The sequence below is a fragment of the Tamandua tetradactyla genome, chromosome 4 (assembly GCF_023851605.1).
Source record: "Tamandua tetradactyla isolate mTamTet1 chromosome 4, mTamTet1.pri, whole genome shotgun sequence".
Lineage (NCBI taxonomy): Eukaryota > Metazoa > Chordata > Mammalia > Pilosa > Myrmecophagidae > Tamandua > Tamandua tetradactyla.
In genome coordinates, this window is record NC_135330.1 from 77,254,069 (window position 1) to 77,274,923 (window position 20,855).

The 20,855-nt window shown below is 35.5% G+C and overlaps 1 protein-coding gene and 1 long non-coding RNA gene across 5 annotated transcripts in view; one reads left to right on the plus strand and one right to left on the minus strand.

The window, feature by feature from the left end:
- The window catches only part of GPATCH2 (G-patch domain containing 2), a 185,659-nt gene that overhangs the window by 56,507 nt on the left and 108,297 nt on the right, over positions 1–20,855 (minus strand). For all 4 annotated transcript variants that reach the window (XM_077157841.1, XM_077157842.1, XM_077157843.1 and 1 more), the window contains exon 6: positions 17,290–17,357. In XM_077157841.1, the coding sequence (XP_077013956.1) occupies positions 17,290–17,357 (68 nt within the window). The remainder of the gene's footprint in view (positions 1–17,289; positions 17,358–20,855) is intronic.
- LOC143681092 (uncharacterized) lies at positions 1,121–19,727 on the plus strand. The gene is made up of 3 exons (XR_013174353.1): positions 1,121–1,170; positions 14,524–14,588; positions 19,209–19,727. It is a non-coding gene; the product is annotated as an uncharacterized LOC143681092 (long non-coding RNA).

The following is a 20,855-nucleotide window of genomic DNA, read 5'->3' on the forward strand; positions in this document are numbered from 1 at the left end:
GTTGAGAGTTGCCTGGTTTTTCTTCTTTTGCTGATTTTTCTACGTACCCACCAGCCTTCTTTATTATATCTGTCAATCCTTATCACTGTTGGCTTCAAAATTTAAAAAAATACCTCCGTAATCTATCCATTCCTTAACCCTACCTCAATCCTTGAGTCCCCATGATGACTCTCCCATTGTCCTCTGTCTACCTGGTCTCGTCTGGGTTGCTGTTTTCTGCATCTGTCCTGGGAACTTAGTTGCATTTGATAATTTCCTTCCATGTTTTCTTTTTTCCCTACTCTCTTTCTGGAATGGCTTAAATATTGGTCATTCTGGATTTATCTACTAGTTTTCTTGTTTTTGCTTTCCAAAAATCTGGTTTTATTGTTCAACTTGCAAGATGAGCTTATAATCTTTTTATTAAATTAAACTTATTATTTTGAGGTAATTGTTGATCTACATACAGCTGTAAGAAATGACATAGAGATGCTTTTAGCCAGTCTCCTGAAATGGTAATATTTTGCAAAACTGTAGTGTGTTATCACCACTAGGATATCTACATTGATACAATCCTGATACAGAACAATTTCATTATCACAACTATCTCTTGGGATGCCCTTTTATAACCACATCTACTTCCCTCCTGTACTTAACCCTAAACAACCACTAATCTGTTCTCCATTTCTATAATTTTGTCATTTCAAGAATGTTATACAAATGGAATCATACAGTATCTAACCATTTGGGATTGGCTTTTTTACATATAGCCTACTTCTCTGGAGATTCATCCAAGTCATTGCATCTATCAATAACACATTTCTTTTTATTCTGAGTAGTATTCCATTGTATGATGTGCCACATCTGTTTAATCATTGATCACTGAAGGACATCTGGGATGGTTTCAGTTCTAGACTACTATGAGTAGAACTGCTATGAACATTTGTGCAAAGGTTTTAAGGTGAGTGTAAATTTTCATTTGTGTGGGATAAACACTTAAGTGTACTAGTGCTGGGTTGTGTAGGAGTTGCATGTTTAATTTCATAAGAAACTACTAAACTGCTTTCCAGACGGAAGGTACATTTGGATAATTCCATCCAAATTTGTGGACTGATAGTCTCACTTTGGAAAGTGGAAGAGGAGGCAATCTTCTAAGTGCAACAGGTGGAAACAAGAGCTCAGTGACTTAAGGTATGAAATAGCTTCCTGGGAAACAGAATGTGTTGTGAGGCAAGGCCAAACTAAAGGATTGGTAAAGAATCATTGAAGTTTAAGATTATAAATTTATAGTGGAGAGCATATAATTTTGAGGTTTCATTCAGTAGTGTTTAGCAGAGAGACAGTGAATATGTATAGCTGGATAGACTGATCCAAGGTTATGAGTTTCTAGAGCTATATAGTAGCCAGAATTCCTAGATGACACTCGATGATACCTACCCTTGTATAACTTCCCCTCTGAGTGTAGGTGGGAACTGCGAATATGATGGGATAGTTACTATTGTGATTAGGTTATGTTATATGGCACAACTAACTTTAACAAAAGATTATCCTTGGTGGGCCTGGTCTAATCAGGTGAGCTCTTGAAGGTATGGAACTCTTCCTGGCACAAGAGATGCAAAGCATGAGAGGAATTTGATATGGGAGGGGAGATTCTCCAGTGTTAGCTTGGAGGGAGCCATGTTTTAACAGCCATGTTTAAGAATGGCTCTAGGAACTTAGAGTGACCACTGGTTGAAAGCCAGCAAGAAAATGAGAACCTCAGTGCTACCACCATAAGGAATTAAATTCTGCCAACAACCTGAATAAGCTTGGAAGTGGCTTCTCTCTTAGTTAAGCTTCCAGATAAGAACACAGCCAGCTGATGCCATGATTTCAGCCTTATGAACTCTGCCTTTGTCCAGTGAGTGGTCTAATTATTTTCTCCCAGTCTATAGCAAATGTCTGATAGTGTCCCTGTTTTCAGTTCTGGGTAAATACAAGTAGCAGAATGGCTAGATCACACAGCATTTCTATACCTAGCTTCCTGAGGAACTGCCGACAGTTTTCTACAGTAGCTGCACCATTTTACAGTCCCAGCAGCAGTGAATGAGTATTCCTCTTTCTTCACATCCTCGCCAAACACTTGTAGTTTTTTGTTTTTTTTTTAAAATAGTGTCCATTCTAGTAGGTGCAAAATGCTATCCCATTGTGATTTTGATTTACATTTCCCTAAAAGCTAGTGATGTTGAGCAGCTTTCCATGTTTTTGATCATTTTTATTCCCTTTTTGGAGAATGTCTATTCAAGTCTTTTGCCCATTCAAAATCGGATTTGTATTTTTATTTTGAAATGTAGGATTTCTCTGTATATTCTGGATCTCAACCCTTATTGGATATGTGGTTTCCAAATATTTTCTCTCATTGCATCGGGTGCCTGTTCACCTTCTTGACGAAGTCCTTTGAAGCAGAGACATTTTTAATTTTGAGAAGGTAACATTTATTTTTCTTTTATCGCTTGTGCTTCAGGTGCAAAGTCTAAGAGATGACTGTCTACCACAAGTTCTTGAAGAAGCTTCCCTGTGTTTTCTTCTAGGAGTTTTATGGTCCTAGTTCTTGTATTTAGGTCTTTAATCCATTTCGAGTTAAATTTTGTATAACGTGTGAGTTAGGGCCCTCTTTCATTCTTTTGTATATAGATATCCTGTTCTCCCAGCACCATTTGTTGAAGAGACTGTACTGTTCCAGTTGGGTGGATTTGGCAGCCTTCTCAAATATCAATTGGCCATAAATGTGCAGATCTATTTTTGTACTCTCAATTCAATTCTTTTGATCAACATATCTATCTTTATGTCTGTACCATGCTGTTTTGACCACTGTAGCTTTGTAGTATGCTTTAAAGTCTGAAAGTGTGAGTCCTCTAACTTCATTCTTATTTTTCAAGATATTTTTGGCTATTAAGGGCCCTTTACCCTTCCAAATTAATTTGGTAATTGTTTTTTCCATTTCTGCAAAATAGGCTGTTAAAATTTTTATTGTAACTGCACTGAATCTGGAAATCAATTTGGGTAGAATCAGTATCTTAGTGATATTTAGTCTTCTAACCCATCAATATGGAGTATCCTTCTATTTATTTAGGTCTTTTTTATTCCTTTAAGCAATGTTTTGTAGTTTTCTGTATACAGATCCTTTATCTCCTCGGTTAAATTTATTCCTAGATATTTGATTCTTTTAGTTGCTACTGTAAATGTACTTTTTTCCACTGATTTCCTCCTGAGATTGCTCATTACTACTGATTTTTGCATGTTGATCTTGTATCCCACCACTTTGCTGAACTTGTTTATTAGCTCTAATAGCTTATTTGGAGATTTATTTTAAGGACTTTCTACATATAGGATCATGTCATCTGCAAATAGTGAAAGTTTTACTTCTTCTTTTCCAATTTGGATGCCTTTTATTTCTTTTTCTTGCCTAACTGCTCTAACTTCCAGAACAATGTTGAATAACAGTGGTGACAGAGGGCATCCTTCTCTTCTTCCAAATCTTAAAAGGAAAGCTTTCAATCTTTCACCGTTAAGTAAAATAATAGCTGGGGGTATTCACATATACCCTTAATGATGTTGAGGGAGCTTTCTTTTATTCCTATCTTTCGAAGTATTTTTATCAAGAAAGGATGCTGGATTTGTCAAATGCCTTTTCTGCATCAACTGAGACAATCATGTTATTTTTCCCCTTCAATTTGTTACTGTGGCATATTATATTACTTTATTTTCTTGTGATGAACCACCCTTGCAAACCTGGGATAAAACCCACTTGTTCATGGTGTATTTTTCTTTTGATGTGTTGTTGGATTCAATTTGTAAGCATATTGTGGAGGATTTTTCCATCTACATTCATTAGAGACATTGGTCTGTAATTTTCTTTACTTGTAGTATCTTCATCTGTCTTTGTTAGTACACTTCACAGAACAAGTCAGGTAGTATTCTCTCATCTTCAATTATTTTTGGAAGAGTTTGAGCAGGATAAGTATTAATTTTCTTGGAATGATAGGTAGAATTCATCTCTGAAGCCATTTGGTACTTGATGTTCTTTGTTGACAGGTTTTTGGTGACTGATTCGATCTCTCTATTTGTAATTAGTTTGTGGAGGCCTTCTATTTCTTGCAGAGTTAGGGTAGGTTGTTTATGTGTGCTTGTAAGAATTTGTCCATTTTATCTAAATTTTCTAATTTGTGGGCATACAGTTGTTCACTGAATTCTCTTATGAACCTTTATATTTCTGTGGGGTCACTAGTGAAGTCTTTCTCATTTCTGGTTTTATTTATTTGCATCTTCTATCTTTTTTCTTTGTCAGTGTAGCAAAGGGTGCAATATACCACCAGAATGAAATATATGAGAAACGGAATGGCTTTTAAAAAGGGAATTTAATAAGTTACAAGTTTACAGTTCTAGAGTCAGAAAATAACCAAATTAAGGCACCAACAAGAGGTTACCTTGCCTCAAGAAAGGGTGATGCCATCGGAACACTTTTGTCAGTGGGGAAGGCACGTGGCTGGCATCTTCTGGTCCCTTGCTCCTGGGCTCCATTGCCTGTAGCCTCTGTTCCTGCTTTGCTTCTCTGGGACTGGCTTTCATCTCTTGGGTTCCCTTGCTTCCAACCAGGTTCTGGCTTGCTTAACATCTCATGCAAAGGCTGGGCTCCAAGCATCTCCAGACATCTTGTATCTGTTCTGAGAGCTCTCCAAAATGTTTCCTCTTTTAAAGGACTCCAGTAAACTAATCAAGAGCCACCTGAATGGGTGGAGTCAAATCTCCATCTAATCAAAATGGCGTCTGTGGAGATAATCTAATCAAATGTTTCCACCTGCAATATTGAATCAGGATTAAAAGAAACAGCTGCCCCCACAAGATATGATCAGGATTAAAACATGGCTTTTCTGGGGTACATATTAGTTGCAGACTGGCACACTGATCTTCTCAAAGAACTATCTTTATTCTGTTTGTTCTCTCTACTTTTTTTTTTTTTAAATCTCTATTTCATTTATTCCTACTCTTGTCCTTATTTCTTTCCTTTGGCTTGCATTGGGAATAGATGGCTGTTCTTTTTCTAGTTCTTCCAGATGCACAATTACATCTTTGAATTTAGCTCTTTCTTCTTTTTCTAATGTAGATATTTAAGCTCTTTCTTCTTTTTTTAATGTAGGTATTTAATGTTCTTGGGTTTAAGATGAGTGTCTTGTGGACAGCATATAGATGGATGATATTTTTTATTCATTCTTCCAATTCATGTCTTTTGATCAGAAGATTAATCCATTAACATTCAATGTTATTATTATAAAGGCAGTATTTCAACAATTTTGTACTTTGATTTTACATCCCATGTCATATTTCTGTTTATCTTTTTACCATTTTTAGTTATTCTTACTGGTCCATTATTTCCTCAAATATTCTTCCTGCCCCCTTTCCTTTCTCTTCTCCTTCTGGGATACACATGATGTGTATGTTTGTGCATTTTGTACTGTCCTTCAATTTCCTGAGAGCCTGCTCAATGTTTTCCATTACTTTCTCCATCTATTTTTCTGTCTGTCCAATTTCAGATATCCTATCTTCTCATTCACTGATCCTTTCTTCTGACTGTTCAAATCTGCTACTGTATACAGCTAGTGTATTTTTCATCTCTTGTGCCCTTCATTCCCACAGCTTCTGTTATTTTACTTTGCATGTTTCCAAATTCTGTTTTATGATCTTCTTAAAATCTTGATCTCTTTAGCCATATTTTCCTTCATCCCTTTTAATTGATTTAGGAGATCTGTTTGAACACTTTGATTGGCTGTTCCATATTCTGTGTCTCCTGCAAATTTTTAATTTGTTCCTTTAACTGGACCATACTTTCCTGTTTCTTAGTATGGCTTGTAATTCTTTGCTGCTGTCTATGCATCCGATTTTCCTGATTAATTTACTCTGATGGTCAGTTTCTCTTGCCTAGGGTTTTATGGTTGACTGGCTTTGTGTTAAGTCTCTGACACCTGGTTCAACTTATTCTAAATCTTTATAATTCCCTGTTTAACTGATAAAAAATATGGCTAGGGGTCCACAAAGCAAATGCTGATCAGTTCCTAAAGGGCCCCTGATCGAGTGTCAGGAAAGATGCCAAAAAGCCTTATTTTGTTGACCTCCTGAAGATGCACTTTCCTGGCCTGCCCAGCAGACGGTGATCTTCACTAAGCTATTCCCTTCAGACTTAAGGAGAGAATGTGTTTTTTCTACCTCCACAGGCTCTACCCTTGGCAGGGGTGGTGTTGAAATAATGTCCACAGGGAATCCTATTGGACAGGCTAGAACTGCTATTCAGAGACAGGACTCAGTATTCCAGACTCGCTGGTAAGAAGCCATGCTTGGTTCTCAGCCATGATGCCAGTGTTCCTGGGGAGTAATACTTTCAAGCCTCTCTCTGTCTTGTAGTAGTGAGCCACAGATAACACCCGAGGCTGATTGTCTGGAGGGTAGGGGATAGGCACCGGCAACTGCCAGATTCACTAACAGTTTATTTGCTGCAGCTTCTCAATCTCCCCATCCCACTCTTTCCTGGATGCTATACAATGCTCCCCTGGCTTTTGGAGTCCCAGAACCATTGTTTCAGACAGTTTCTGCCTGTCTCTAGCTGTTTTTTAGAGAAGAACTATCTATCTGTTACAGATAGATTGTGAGACAATAAATTTCTGTTGAATTTAAGCCACAAACTTTGTGATAGTTTGTTATGACAATCCTAGGAAATTAAGGCAACTAACTACTTTTTGTTCCAAAATGTCAGTAGAGAAACTAATGCTCATTATGCTATTTATAGGAGTCCCCCAAAGGTTTTTAGCATGTTACCCAACACATAATAGACACTTAAAACATTTATTTTTCTGTAACAGACTTTTGACTCAGTAGAGTAAATCTGTCACATAAGCTCTAAAATTGGGGTATAATATCTGCTTGACTACTTAATAGAAGCAGTAAGAATATTAAAGAGTATGGTGCATGTGAACACATTTAGAAAATAAAATATAAGGCATCATTATCATCATCTTCATTTTTATTCTTCAATGTTTTTTATTCCTAGTTTTAAAAAGGTTCTGTATTTTACATAAGTAATTTATAAAAAATAAGGGTGAGAAAAGACTGTTATTATCCTTATTCTCATTCTAAAACTAAAAATTATCACATATATAAGTTAAATGACTTATCCAAGGGAATCATAGTAAATCAAAGGGAGAATTGATCTAGTATTTTTTTTATCTCAATCTAGAGTCAAAGACACTTTAATGAAAACTCCACTATATGCAACAGATGCTAAATTTCAAAGTGTAAAACTATACCCAATGAAAATAACCTCTAATACAGGCAAATCTTACTTTAAGCAAACTCACTATTTAAACAGAAGATAAATTAAAGGATGAATATTTGCTTTAAAAAGGAATTCATAATTGGATTATAATGATTTACCCATATGCATTAAAAATGTTTCAATTTATATACAAGTCCTCAGGTATATATTGATATTTAAAAATGAAATACAGCAATATATACTAGCAATTAAAATATCAAGTATTGCATAGTAATTGGAAAAATGTCAGAGAAAAAGGAAAAGATTCTGGGATCATTCAGGCTCAGTCTATAAAGGGAGCTAGAATTAATAAAAAGTAAGCCCATTTTACATCTTAAGCTTTTTTTTTTTAGAGGTACTCATTATTAATCTTATTTGCAACATTTTAATATTTATATTTTCAGAAAATCAACAGATAAAATGTGAATTTCAAAGCTTAAAATGTTATTTTTATTCAGGAAATAGATACTAATTTCTCTGCTGTAGTTGGAATAAGTTGAGGTAAATGGTCACTTTTCATGTAGCTTTATAGTTATTTAATAAATATTTCATTTACCTGGTCTAAATTTCCTGTTAAAAAAAATGGACTAAATATTGATGGATGGACTGTTTCCCAAGAAAAGAATTACTAGATGGTATATAAAACAATTAGCACAATGTTAGTTATTATCTTATGATAATAGTCACATTTTCATAATTATGACACTCTGTAAGACTTCTCAATTTATGTCCAGAACTTGTGTTAGCTTAGCTTTAAAACTAAGATTCCATATATTGCATTGTACACAGCAAACCTGGCTGGCTGTTCAGGAAATATCCATAAGTAACTTCTTTTATAATTGAAATTATTATGAAATATTATTTTTATAGAAACCCTCCAAATTTGTATTGACCTGTCTTCATTATTTATTTATTTATTTATTTTTGAATGGGCAGACACCAGGAACTGAACCTGGGTCTCTGGCATGGCAGGCGAGAACTCTGCCACTGAGCCACCATGACCCGCCCTACTTTAATTATCTCAATATACTGAATAGAAAACTTTTGGCAAGGTAAGATTTTCAAGACTGAGCAGCATGATGGGTGTTGTTCTTCTAATTCTAAAAACATCTTTTTCCTTTCCCCAGCCCAGCAGTTCTTTTCTGGCCTAGTCATTTCTAGGCTGGCCTATATTAGACTTTTTTTTAACAGTGTGACCACCAAACCTGAACATTCCTAAATGTTACTGTGTTAGAGCCTATAAAATACTTTTTGCCATATTTATTAAAATCTATTTTTAAGCTTGAAATTCTATGACGTGAAATTAAGTATTCCTGTATTCAGAATGTCCCTGGAGAGTTTCCAAAGCACAATAAATACTGACTTTGAAGAATCATTAAATAAATCATAATAGTAGTTGCTGCTTACTGTTTAATTAGGAGTTTCTAAATATTTAGTAATTTCATGACTATCTCTAGCCATTATTATAGGTTCTTTATTAAAGGTTCTGAGGTAAACCACAATAAGTACTATACAAAACCACAGTTAATCGACCCTTTCCCTATACTCTTGTGCAAATATCAGGAGGGTGTGTGTCAATGACAACTAGCTCACATAACACTGACAGCTGGACCATTTGTTACCTGGGTTACCACAATGGACTGAAGATTCTCTGTGCTCTTTGGCTATTAAATATTATCACATGGTGGTGATGTAAAATGACAGGAAGAAATTGCAGGTAAATTATTCTGTTGCAGGATAGAAAATGAATTTACGGGACTCAGACCATGGAGAATGACGGAATAAGAAAACATATGACAATATGTTTATATTTTAGAACCATACATACTCTCTGAGACCAAAGGAAGAAAAGCATATTTTGTCTGGAACTTAAACTTTCTGTAGCACATAATCTAACTCAACCTATCTGTGTGGCTCATTTGAACAATTGAAACACAAAGAGCCCAGAATAAGAAAGAGGGCCTTTAATACTGTGTAGCTTAATGTAATGCTTGGATACATCCTAGAATATATTAAGCAGATAATCAAAAAGTATTGGCAAAGTCCCTTGAGGAATGGGAGAAAAAAATATGGAATTATTAAATTTTATCATCAGGGAATCCCCTGATACTGTGTCAAACTTTAGGGACACCCTAATCAATAGACCATGCCCTTGATCATGAGACTTACTCTTGTGAAGACTACCTATAGGCATGCCTAATAGTAACTTCTGGAGGACCTCTGTTGTTGCTCAGATGTGGCCTCAGTCTCTCTAAGCCCAAGTCTGCAAGTGAAGTCATTGCCCTCCCCACCTATGTGGGACATGACATCCAGGGGTGAAAGTCTCCCTGGTGACATGGGAGATGAGTCCCAGGGATGAGTCTGGTCCTGGCACCATGGGATCAACAATTCCATCCTGACCAAAAGGGGGAAAAGAAGTGTAACTAATAAAGTATCAGTGGCAGAGAGAGTTCAAATAGAGTCGAGAGGTTGTTCTGGACGTTGTTCTTATGAAAGCTTCAGTAAGACACTGCTACCTACCATAACTTGCCAAACTCCAACCAAAACTATTCCAGCCAATCATAAAGAATACCTAGGGCAACCTATAAGACAAAGGTTCCATGCACTAGAGTAACTTTCCAGAAACCTACAACCTCCAGATGGGTCCCTGGTCCAAATAAGTCCTAAAACCTAGCCCAGACTCTCCAGAGCATCAGACAATTCCATCTCCCTACCCCATATTAGTGACAGCCCCTTCCATCATGAAAAATTTAGAATGGCCATAGCCCAAATACCCCTGAGAAGAGGGACAGAAAAATCAATTTATAGTGGAGTTATACAGAGAAGATAGGATTTAACAAATAAATATGATTTCTGAATCATTAAATTGGTATCTCTTTTAGTCTCCAGAATCTTAGAGCAGATAGAAATAAAAACCTAAAATTGTGGAATTGTCACCCATGCCAAACTCTGAAATATATTCTACAACTAATTGTGGTGCTGTGCTTTGAAATTTATTGCTTTTTTTGTATATATGTTATTTTTCACAAAAAAAAAAAGTCAATTGTGATGATAAAAAAATACTTACTCCTTCTAGTGTCCTATATTCTGGAGCAGCCAGAAGGAAAATCTGAGAGGATCATATGGTAGTCCATGACAAACTCTGGGATTTGTCCTGTAACTACTTAAGAGTGCTTTGAAAATGATTGCTTTTTACTTTCTTTGCTTTGTATATGTGTTATATTATACAATAAAAAAGTTAAAAAAAATTAAATATATGACAATGTGGTCTCAGAAGTATATTATTCTTAGTTCAACTGTGTGTTGTAACTGAAAGAAGTTAGGATTAGTATTAGAGTCTGATTTTAATTCTAGATTTATTATTTAGTAGCCATGTGGCATATACTAGGTTGCATAACTTCTCCAAATTTTAGTTTTCTTATAATCCAGTTGTCTGGTCAAGCAAGCATTGGCCAGACTTGCTGTGAGGATATTTTGTGGACTTGAATCATCAGTGAGATGACTGCATCTATGGCTGACTGCATTTACAGTCAACTAAGGGGGGAGTGGGGAGTGCCTTCCACAATGAGACAGGTTTAATCCAGTCAGCTGAAGTCTTTTAAGGGAGAAGTGATGACTTCAGCAGTCAGCTTTCGTCTCTACTTCAGTCAGGTAGCCACTTCTTAGAGAATTCATCAGAAATTTTCATTGGAGTTGCCAGCTTGCAAGCTGACCTACAGGAATTTGGATTCGTGCACCCCCACAGTTGCATGAGACACTTTCATAAAATCTCATACTATTTACAGATATCTACTGTTGGTTCTGTTTTCCTAGAAAACCCTGAGGAATACAGCAACATTTAGGTCTCTTCTAGCTTCAGTACTTGCAGTTTCTACCAATTATCAATTGTATTCAACAAGTATTCTGTTAGTTCCTTCAATAATACTTGCCATTACTAACCAGTAGTAGAACTTGATAATCTTGACCTATAAACCTATCGTTTGAGGTGTAATGCTGCCTATTGTAGGAGACTCAGTGAGGAAGATGACAAAGTCTCCAACCTTGGCAAGTTCATGATCTGTTAAAGGGACCAAAGCATACACAGAAACTATATTCTATGGAATAATGTGATAAATACTGTAATCTAGGACAAATGAAAACTAAAGGGAATATATAGGGGGTACAGAGAATTGCTGGTGGGCAAAAATTCCATAAAGGAAGTTACAACAAATACTTTTATTGCCTCTCCACTTGTCCTGAAACTGACTACTTCCAGATTTCTGGCTATGTCTGAAAATTAAACTGCTTTTTGTTTAAACCATTATTTGTAGGATATTCTGTTACTTTTTCCTAAATGCATTCTCTAGAGCAGTGGTCTTAAATACTTTTCTGAGCATGTATAGCCTGAAACAGTTACAAAAACATCCTCCTCAGATATTTTTATGTAAACAATAAAATTCTTCACCATAAATTTAAATAGTTGCAAATAATCTACTTTCCTATCAATTACAAACATATTTTCAAATAAAACAATTATGACACTCTAAATAGTACTATGATTTAATACTTATATTACCCATTTAAAAATACCAGCATTTCTTTGAACTCGATGAACTTTACAAGGTCTATTTTTCTCCTTGAACTCATATTTTTATTTTACAACCTTACAGAATTTTAGCCTAAGTATTGTACTTTTATGCTTCAAAGTCCTTTGCAAAGTCCCTTGCAACGAAATATGTATTACATTTTCTTAAATTTGTTATAAAACTTGTTCTTCTGAGAGGTGAATAAGTTATTCAGTACTGGTAACAACTGTTGGTAGAACATAATTAGTTATCAAAGACTAATGCAGTTATTAGTGTCACTAAATTATACAAATATACATATAACCTATTTTGATAATGCTAAACATAAAATTTTATTAGTAATACATCATTAATAAGTTCATGCATTTCATGTATCCATCTATGTATATTATTTTTAGCATCAACTGTATTCCTACTTCTTATTTTTATATCTGAGTGCTCAGATGGTAGTGCATACAGATGGTAGACAGACATAAAAGGGATTTTGTTAGAGCTGGAATTGAGTCACTCAATTTTTTTTAATTACTTCAGAAATTTAAGCCAAGTCATACAAGTGCTAGCATTATATGTTGTTAATAATCTACCAGCTGCTGAAAACAAAGAATTAGAAACCAGCTACCTAATTTGCAAATATTTTGCAACTTCATCATTAGTTTCAATCCCTCAATATCAATACCTGCACTATATTTGGAATGGTTCTCTGTTTAGAACTCAAGAAGATTTTATATTATGGGACAATACACCAAAATAAATTTTGGATTAGAAGGATGTTTTTCTTTTCTTAAAATGGAAAACAGTCAACTGTAGAAAGCAAGAAACAGTAAACTTCAGCATTGGTGAATTTCAGGAAAGAACATATATGGAAGCCAGGGATCTGGAAAGTGACTCCCTTAAAAATACTCATGTCCAGGTATACCAAAGAAAGTAGTTGGACATCCTTAGGCAGGAATACTTTGGTAATTCTACTATGGGAAACACAGTTTGATATTAAGAGTGGGTTTTATGTATCAGACTTTAAAACAGGAAGCACATTGAATGGAAGTAGGGGAACAGGCAGTATGAACTCACTAATTTTCAGTTAGAAAGTAGCTGAAGTGAACAACTAAAACTATCTCTGGCCATACCTTGAACACTGACTATTTGTCTTCTTCTGCAGCTAACAGAAGAGAGGCCAATCTCTAGACAAGTGCTAGTCTGTGGCAACTCAACTGGATTGAGTGTGTGCATGCATGTGTCTATACAGTGTGTCTGTGAGCTTATTATTTATGTAAAATAAAATTGACAAGATGCAAGGCCCGGTGCATTTCCCCAACGAAGAGTAGGACCTATGAGGCACTTCACATGGCTTACTTAGGGGAACGGAAAAAATGCAGACTTGCTAAGAGTGGTGTTTTCAGTCTATAAATTACAATTTAAATTGAATGAAAGTCCCATAATTAGTGAATTACAGTTGGGAAAAATACATTTGGAGAATGGAAAGCGGACGCAGGCAGTAGTAAGGAAACTACACTTAAAAGGGGATATGGAGAATATCTTTAGGACTCTAGTCTAGACCTTTCTCAAATCCTTTCCTGTGTTTTCTCTGACAAAGAAGATGAGCCTGCTGACAAAGACTTCAAGATTGGGCCCTCCCCTCTGGGGTTATTGTTTCAAATTGCCCCAAGGCAGAAGTGTTTAATCTAAATGCTAAACAAGGGTATAGGAAAAACACCAAACCCAGCAGCATTACTTGACAAGGAATTGGCAAAATAAACATAACAGAAGACTCCTAAATTTCTAAAGGAAGCATAGAACCCACACAGAAAAACAAAAAACGAACCTGACCATCTAGAGCCTGTGCCTGTTCAACTCCTAAGACAAATAATAATCCTCTGATTTTTACCAACAAGAAATGGGCTGCTGAAATTGTGCAGTACCCTGGGAGGGAATCCGCCACACTGAACATTCCAGTGTGACCTTAAAGGACAAATGATAGGGAAGGTCTTCCAAGAAAGAGAAAAGAGGACAGCTTATCAAATTGGATATGATATATGTTTGGTACACTGAATAGTATTAATAGTTCCCCATTCACGTCTTTCCTGAATGAAAGAAGGGGCCTGCCGTCTCCTTCATTCTATAATGTATATGCACGCACTTGTCTTTTAATTTATAACTCCCATACCACAAGAACCCACAGACAGATATCATTAAAAACTTCATGTCACTCAGAGATCCTGGATGAGATCTGAACTAGATGAAGTAACTGGATGAGATTGAAGTGGTCTCCATTTGAAGTAGTCTCCTTTGGGAAAGGCAGGAAATATATTTTACATAAAATGTATGTATGGAGTGAAGAGAGTGCATCAATGTTGAGAAGTCAATAGGCTGAATATGGCAAATATTTCAGTAGTCATCCAATTGACATTATCCTCTTCTTAATGTAAGACTCATAATCATTTGTGATTGATATAAAACACTGCTAGATATCTGCTTTCCTAACCTCCCTTGTAACTGGGTGGCGAAGTGATGAAGTTGTGGCCAATGAGAATAAGGGGAAGATTGGCATGTGGTTTTGAAGAACAAGTTTTCCCTGATTAGAGGTAAGGAGCTGACCCGCTAGCACTGTTCTTTCCCTTTCTTCCTGCCTTTTACCCATAGGTGTGGACCTGTAGAAGCCATCTTGAGACCAAGAAGCAATAAATATGAGGACATAAAAACAAAAGGTAAGGATGACAATCCAGAAAATTAGAAATAATTTGGTCCTTGTTGATATCTTTAAGTTATTGCATTTTGATAAACCGATGTTCCTTTTGTTTTTTTAAACCATACCTCGAATGATAAAAAGGATTTTTACAAGGCGGTGTGACAGTGGCTCAGTGGCATAATTCCCACCTGCCAGGCTGGAGACCCGGTTCTATTTCCAGTGCCTGCCCATACCAAAAAATAAAAGGATTTTTACAGATACAGGTGGGCAGGAATGATATAAGCAGAAGGTGAAGAGGGCAGTGAAGTACAGGTTATATTCAGGGACTACAGGCAGATCAGATGGCTGGGTCATAGGATTTATGAGGGAGAGACAACAGATAACAAAATGGAAAGGTAACAGAAACCAGGTTATGAAGGGTGTTTAATGATATGCTAAAGAGGTTTTCTTTTGTTTCTCCATTGGCAATAAGAAGTTACTGGAGGTTATAAGCAGGGGAATGAAATGATCAGAATGGAACTTGAGTACCAGAAATTGTAAGCACTGAAAAGAATGAGTGAACAGAGACAAAAAGATCTACTAGGATCCTATGATAATATAAGAGGTAACAGAGCTTTAGGAAAGGTAATGGTGCCTAACTGGAAAAAAAAAGGCCCAGAATGAAATACTGAAGAGACTGGACTAGCAGCATGTAGATTGTGAAGGAGTACAAGAATTCCAACATTTTTCTTCTTTGTGTTGAGAGAACAGAACGACATATACATCGGGAAGAACTGGGAAGCTCTAAAAATACTGATATCTGAATTCCATGCCAGAGATTCTTATTTAAATCATTGAGAACCACTAGGGAGACTGGAATGAAAGGGATATGGGGAGAATCCAATGAGGGTCATGCCTGCTAATCTGAGAAGCAACACTCCAGCTGACATTATCCAATCTCTCCTACTTTAAATTCATACTTTCATATCTTTATTCACTCAACAAAAATTTATTGAATGTCAACATTATTGCCATGATAAAGAGGTATGGAATCTGTTTGCCATCAGAGAATTTAGAATTTTTAACAAATGCAATCTTTTGTTTAAAAACAACCCAAAAAGTACTTGCCTGAATTTTTTTTTAATTAGAACTGAAAATTAGGAAGAAAATTTACAAATCTTTTAGTCATCATTCTGAGATAATAAATGCTTTACATTTTTTTTTTCTGTATGGGGAAAAAAAGAGAGAAGGTCTTCCATGATAATAAAAATAAATAAATGAATTAATAAAGGGCAGATTTATAGTATCATTATGCTATATATGAACAACAATTTTTGTTTTACATTGGTTAAGGAGTGGGTTTTAAAATGTAAGATCCTGCCAGGAAATTTTTATTTAATAATTAATCCCTGTCTTTCCGTGTTTTCCTAATTTTTCTCAAGTTCAACCTCCTTCACAGGATACATGAGCTAAAATATATTGCTTATTGAAGCTATTCCAATAAATAAGTATTTAGAAATAGAAATTAGTACCTAGAAATGCACTCAAGAATTTACAGAAGTCAAGGGTCACTTGCATAATTTTGTGGAATTATCTAGCAAATTAGTCTCTTCCTTTTGTTGTTAATGAAAATAAATTCTAGTCCCTCCAGAGCTCTGTAATATTATTACCAAATGCTGGGCAGAAGCAGAAAGTAGAAAAGTAATGAGAAAACCAGTTACAATGACTTTTCATTTTGATACTTTGGAAAGGGTTGGGGGAGGAGGAAGGAGGGAGTAAGAGGGGAGCTCCAGGTCACTTACTGTAACGAACACTTAAATGTTTTATTACACGAATTCAACAGCACGTGAATTTCAAATTCTATCACAAATGAGATAAAAGAGTGACTGTATTTAGAAACCTTATTTAAATTTCTGCCATGGGTTTCATTTAAATTGTTCGTACACTACTGCCATTGGCATACGACATCTAACTTTTTTTTTTTCTAATTTAGTTTCATGTATTAAATCCATGCTACTAATATTCTAGGATTATCTGCTTTTGCTTTCCATGTTCAAAGCAAATAACCCAAAGATGACCAAACCCCACTACAATAACTGAGTTTCAGCTCACAAGATATTCTAATGTGTGGGAATTCAGAATCATGTGTGCCAAATTATTCCTACTGATGTACTTAGCCAACCCAATGGGGAACTTTCTCACTGTTAGGTAAACACCACTAACCTGAGCATACACACTCCATGTACTTCTTCCTTCGAAATCTCTTCTTCTTAGGTATGTGCTATCTTTCTGTCACTGTCATCTTCTTGCTTGTCAGCAGGGTTATTTTCATAACTCAAAGTACAGCTTGGATCTTGCTTATGTGTTTTTTTGCTACTACAGAGCTGCTGTTTCTCAATATTATGGACCCTGACCACTGGGTGGTCATTTGCCAGCCCCTCCACTACCCTGTGATCATGAATCCTTGGGTCTGCCTCCAGATGACATTGGTTTCCACACTCAGTGGTCTGGTCTATATAAGTATACATACTGGCAATACATTTTAGTTGCAGTACATGTTAGTCCCCTAACATCTATAAATGGAAGCATCCTAAATACACTGTTCTTCAGTACACAATATATCTTGGCTAAGACTTTGCATCAACGTATTGTCTACTCTTTCTTTACTAGCAATAGCTACCAATTTCCTCCCCAAAATAAGTAGAACAGTTCAGAGATATCTAAATACAGTGCATACTCACTCATGGTGATGAGAGTCTGGGGAAAAGTGAACCACCCTCTTGTTATTGACAGGCCCAGGAGTGGTCACCTGAATAGAGATTTAAAAACAAAAAATAGGTCATGGCCACATTTGTAAAAAGAGTTTCTAAAAAACTGTAAACAATATAGACATTTCCATTTGAGGATATTCAGTTTGTTAAAGAATATAACAGACTACAACACTAATATAACATTAATTCTCAAAATTTAAGACAAAAGTTTAGACCAAAAGCATAATTTAATTCCTGCAAAGACACACTTTGGTCTCGTATAGTCCCTCTGCCTGACTTTTAAGACTATTTTTAAAGTACCATCATAATAGAATAAACATCTTTCTTAAGAACTTTATTTCCATTACTGTCTAACTTGGCATGCATATTTAATCATATGAGGACAGAGGTTTACCCAATTAGATTAGTGTTGAGCAGATAATGTTTCAGAGGAGCAACACATTTGTTGTTAATTCTTAAATATATGTGGCATATGTTATAACGTATACATTTCAATGCTTACAAAAATTTAAACCATGGAAGCAGTGAATAGTCCCTTTCCTCTCAAAGGTAAGAATTACCTTTGTACTCACATAGAACAAGATGCAATTTCACTGAAAAGATTAAGCTGTTACCCCTTCATTTCTAAATCAAATAAAAAATATGATAAAGAATGAAAAGTTCAAGTACTTTCTGATGATTTAAATTATTCCCATTTTTTTTAGAAAGTAATAGCATTCCTATATTACAGATGGGTCTGAAAGGGAGTATAAACATAGAACAATGCACAAATGAATCTCCCATCACATTTTGACAAAGCACAGACTTATAACAAAAGGCTCCAAGTATGGTTTGTCATAATAAAACAAAAAACAAAAAAAGAAAAACCTCTGCAATTACAAGAGTATCATTTAAAGTGCAGAATCAAAAAAGGCATGAGGAGATGGGTAAAATGCCTCTAAAGGGAAACTTAACATTTTCAAAAATTCACTTCTTCCTGTTACCACTTGAATAACAAGGATACAAGCATATACTGTGAAATTCCAGGAAATGTAAATATTAACAAATGTGCACAGATGATGACATTAATAACCTTATGGTTGGAGAACCACAGGTAAACATGTGGCTCAACTCCAGGACTACATCCTGCATTCATTTCAAAATGAAGTTTTCATGCTATTCCGGGGGGTATCCCTGGAATACAGTAATCCATTTTCTACACTGTGGCTATGAGAAAAGCCGACTGTGCCTATGTCATGCTTTGTTAGAGGTTCATGATCACATTATCTCATGGTGGACCTGACACTTTTATTCAGTTTACAGTATGTTCTATATACAGGCAACTTATTTCCTTTGCCAGGGCTGCTGACAACCTTTTCCACACTATATTAATCTTGTTTACTGACTTTATCTTGGTACAAATATCAGAAAACTGAACTTTTTATCTCAGTGAAAAAATAAACAACATGTTGACAGAAGCAGAAGCTATTTTCAGGACTAAAATTGCTTGTTTACCTGAAGCTATACTTATGGAAAAATGTTTAAATCTTGCTCTGGCTTGAAATACATAATCTGAAATTTAATAAATGAAGAAATTTCACGTACACTATGTGATAAATTGCCTGATGAAAACCATGCAACAGAATACAATAAAATGGAATTTAGAACTAATTTATACGATAATACAAATGTAAGCTTTCAATATAGTCACAAGTAATCATACTATGTATTTCTCAGAAATATTACATATATACTTTTTAAAAAACCTATGAACTCAATTCAACTGCTGGAAACAAATGCAAAAGATTTATTGTATCAAATGTAGATATTTAAATGATTTTGCATATTTACATAATGCATGGCCCTTTTTTTAACAACCTAGAGCTTAATATCCTTTATTGTTTTTTCAGGTCAATTTTCACTTTCCCGCTAAAGATATGTAAGTAGGCAGTTTAAAAAATGTTTTCAAATGGAATAAGGAAACACTGAAATCCATACAATGCTGATCTTCTCAGGATCAATGTCACTGGTCTGCCTCAGAAGTAAAATGTTCTCTGATGGGAACCTTTTGCTACTTTCGTGGCTAGACACCCTTACTAAAGTCTGAGAATAGCATCTCTGAAACAAATTCAGCTTGTGGGAAGCAGAGTCCTACTGAGGTTCCAGAGTATTTTAAATTTTAAAATGTTTAATAAGATTGTTAGTAGAGTATTTCAAAGTGTTATAAAATTTCAAAAAAAATTCTTAAAAATTCTTTCTAAAAATGTATAACTATCTCTCCTGGAGATTGCCCATGTTTAAAAAAAAATGTATAACTATCTCATCATTAATTCAGGGTCAGATTTTAATCATCATGAACAAAAAGAACCAAGTTTAAACATTAGATTAAAGCATTAATTTGCAATAAACAAGTATGGTGACTATTTTGATCCCCCAAATATCATACTGCCTTAATTATCCAATAAAATATTTATATACTGCTACAAGTTATTAGTAAGAAAGAAACGAATTTTATTCTGCAAGATTAGGCAGGGAACATGGGTCTCAGTGTTTGCTACTGTTTTTTGTTTGTTTGTTTTATTTACATGGGCAGGCACCGGGAATCGAACCTGTGTCCTCTGGCATGGCAGGCAAGCATTCTTCCCTGCTGAGCCACTGTGGCCTGCCCGCTGTTGTTCTGTATTGACAATCCAGTTATTAACTTCAGAAAATAGGAACACAGTAGTAATAAATGAAAATTTAACATTCCCAACAAGTGCCTCTATCATAATTCACAAAGTCAATACATACACATATCAATGTATGGGAAATTCAGCTAAATGATTTTTTTTTCTCTTTTTAGTAAGCCTATTCCATCCAATCCCATTTTTATACAAGTGAAAATATAAATATATCATTTCCAAACCCGGTTAAACTTATCTGAGACACAATAGTCTCAAGGATTAATAAACAGGTTCAAAATGGAAGGCATCCTACTTATATTCTCAATGATTAAGATTTTTCTGTAAATTAATAAAGCCTTATGCATCCATGTGAGTACAGGAAACCTTTCTTCTCTCCCTCTAGTTCAGCTATTGCCTTTCTACTTTGCTCTGATTTTCACCTGTATTTTATTTACCTTCCAAATGTTCTCCTCTGCTTCAGTGCTCACAAGGACTATAGCACTCATGGTGGCGGCTGCCATTCACTGGAAGGCCTTTCAATTTTGTGAGGACTGGCCAACCAAATCCACCTGGCCTTTAGGCTGCAGGGAGACACTGCCTGAGCCTCCTGGCAGTTTGTCAAGACCCAGAAGTTTCTTGCTTCTCTTAGGAAAATTATTAATTTGACACTAATTCTCTGAAGAACCAAACAAACTGTGAAAGTTCAGCGTTCTCTGCCTACATGAAGGCCCCCTGGTATGCTCAACAAGTAGGTCACATGTATATAAGCGACACATACTAAGGAAAACATCTCAAGAAAAGCAGGCTGGGGGTACATAATAAGGGGAGGAGGGCAAAAAGGTGGAAGGAAAACTTTTAGTAGCCATTCTATAAATTTTCATTAAACAAAAAGCC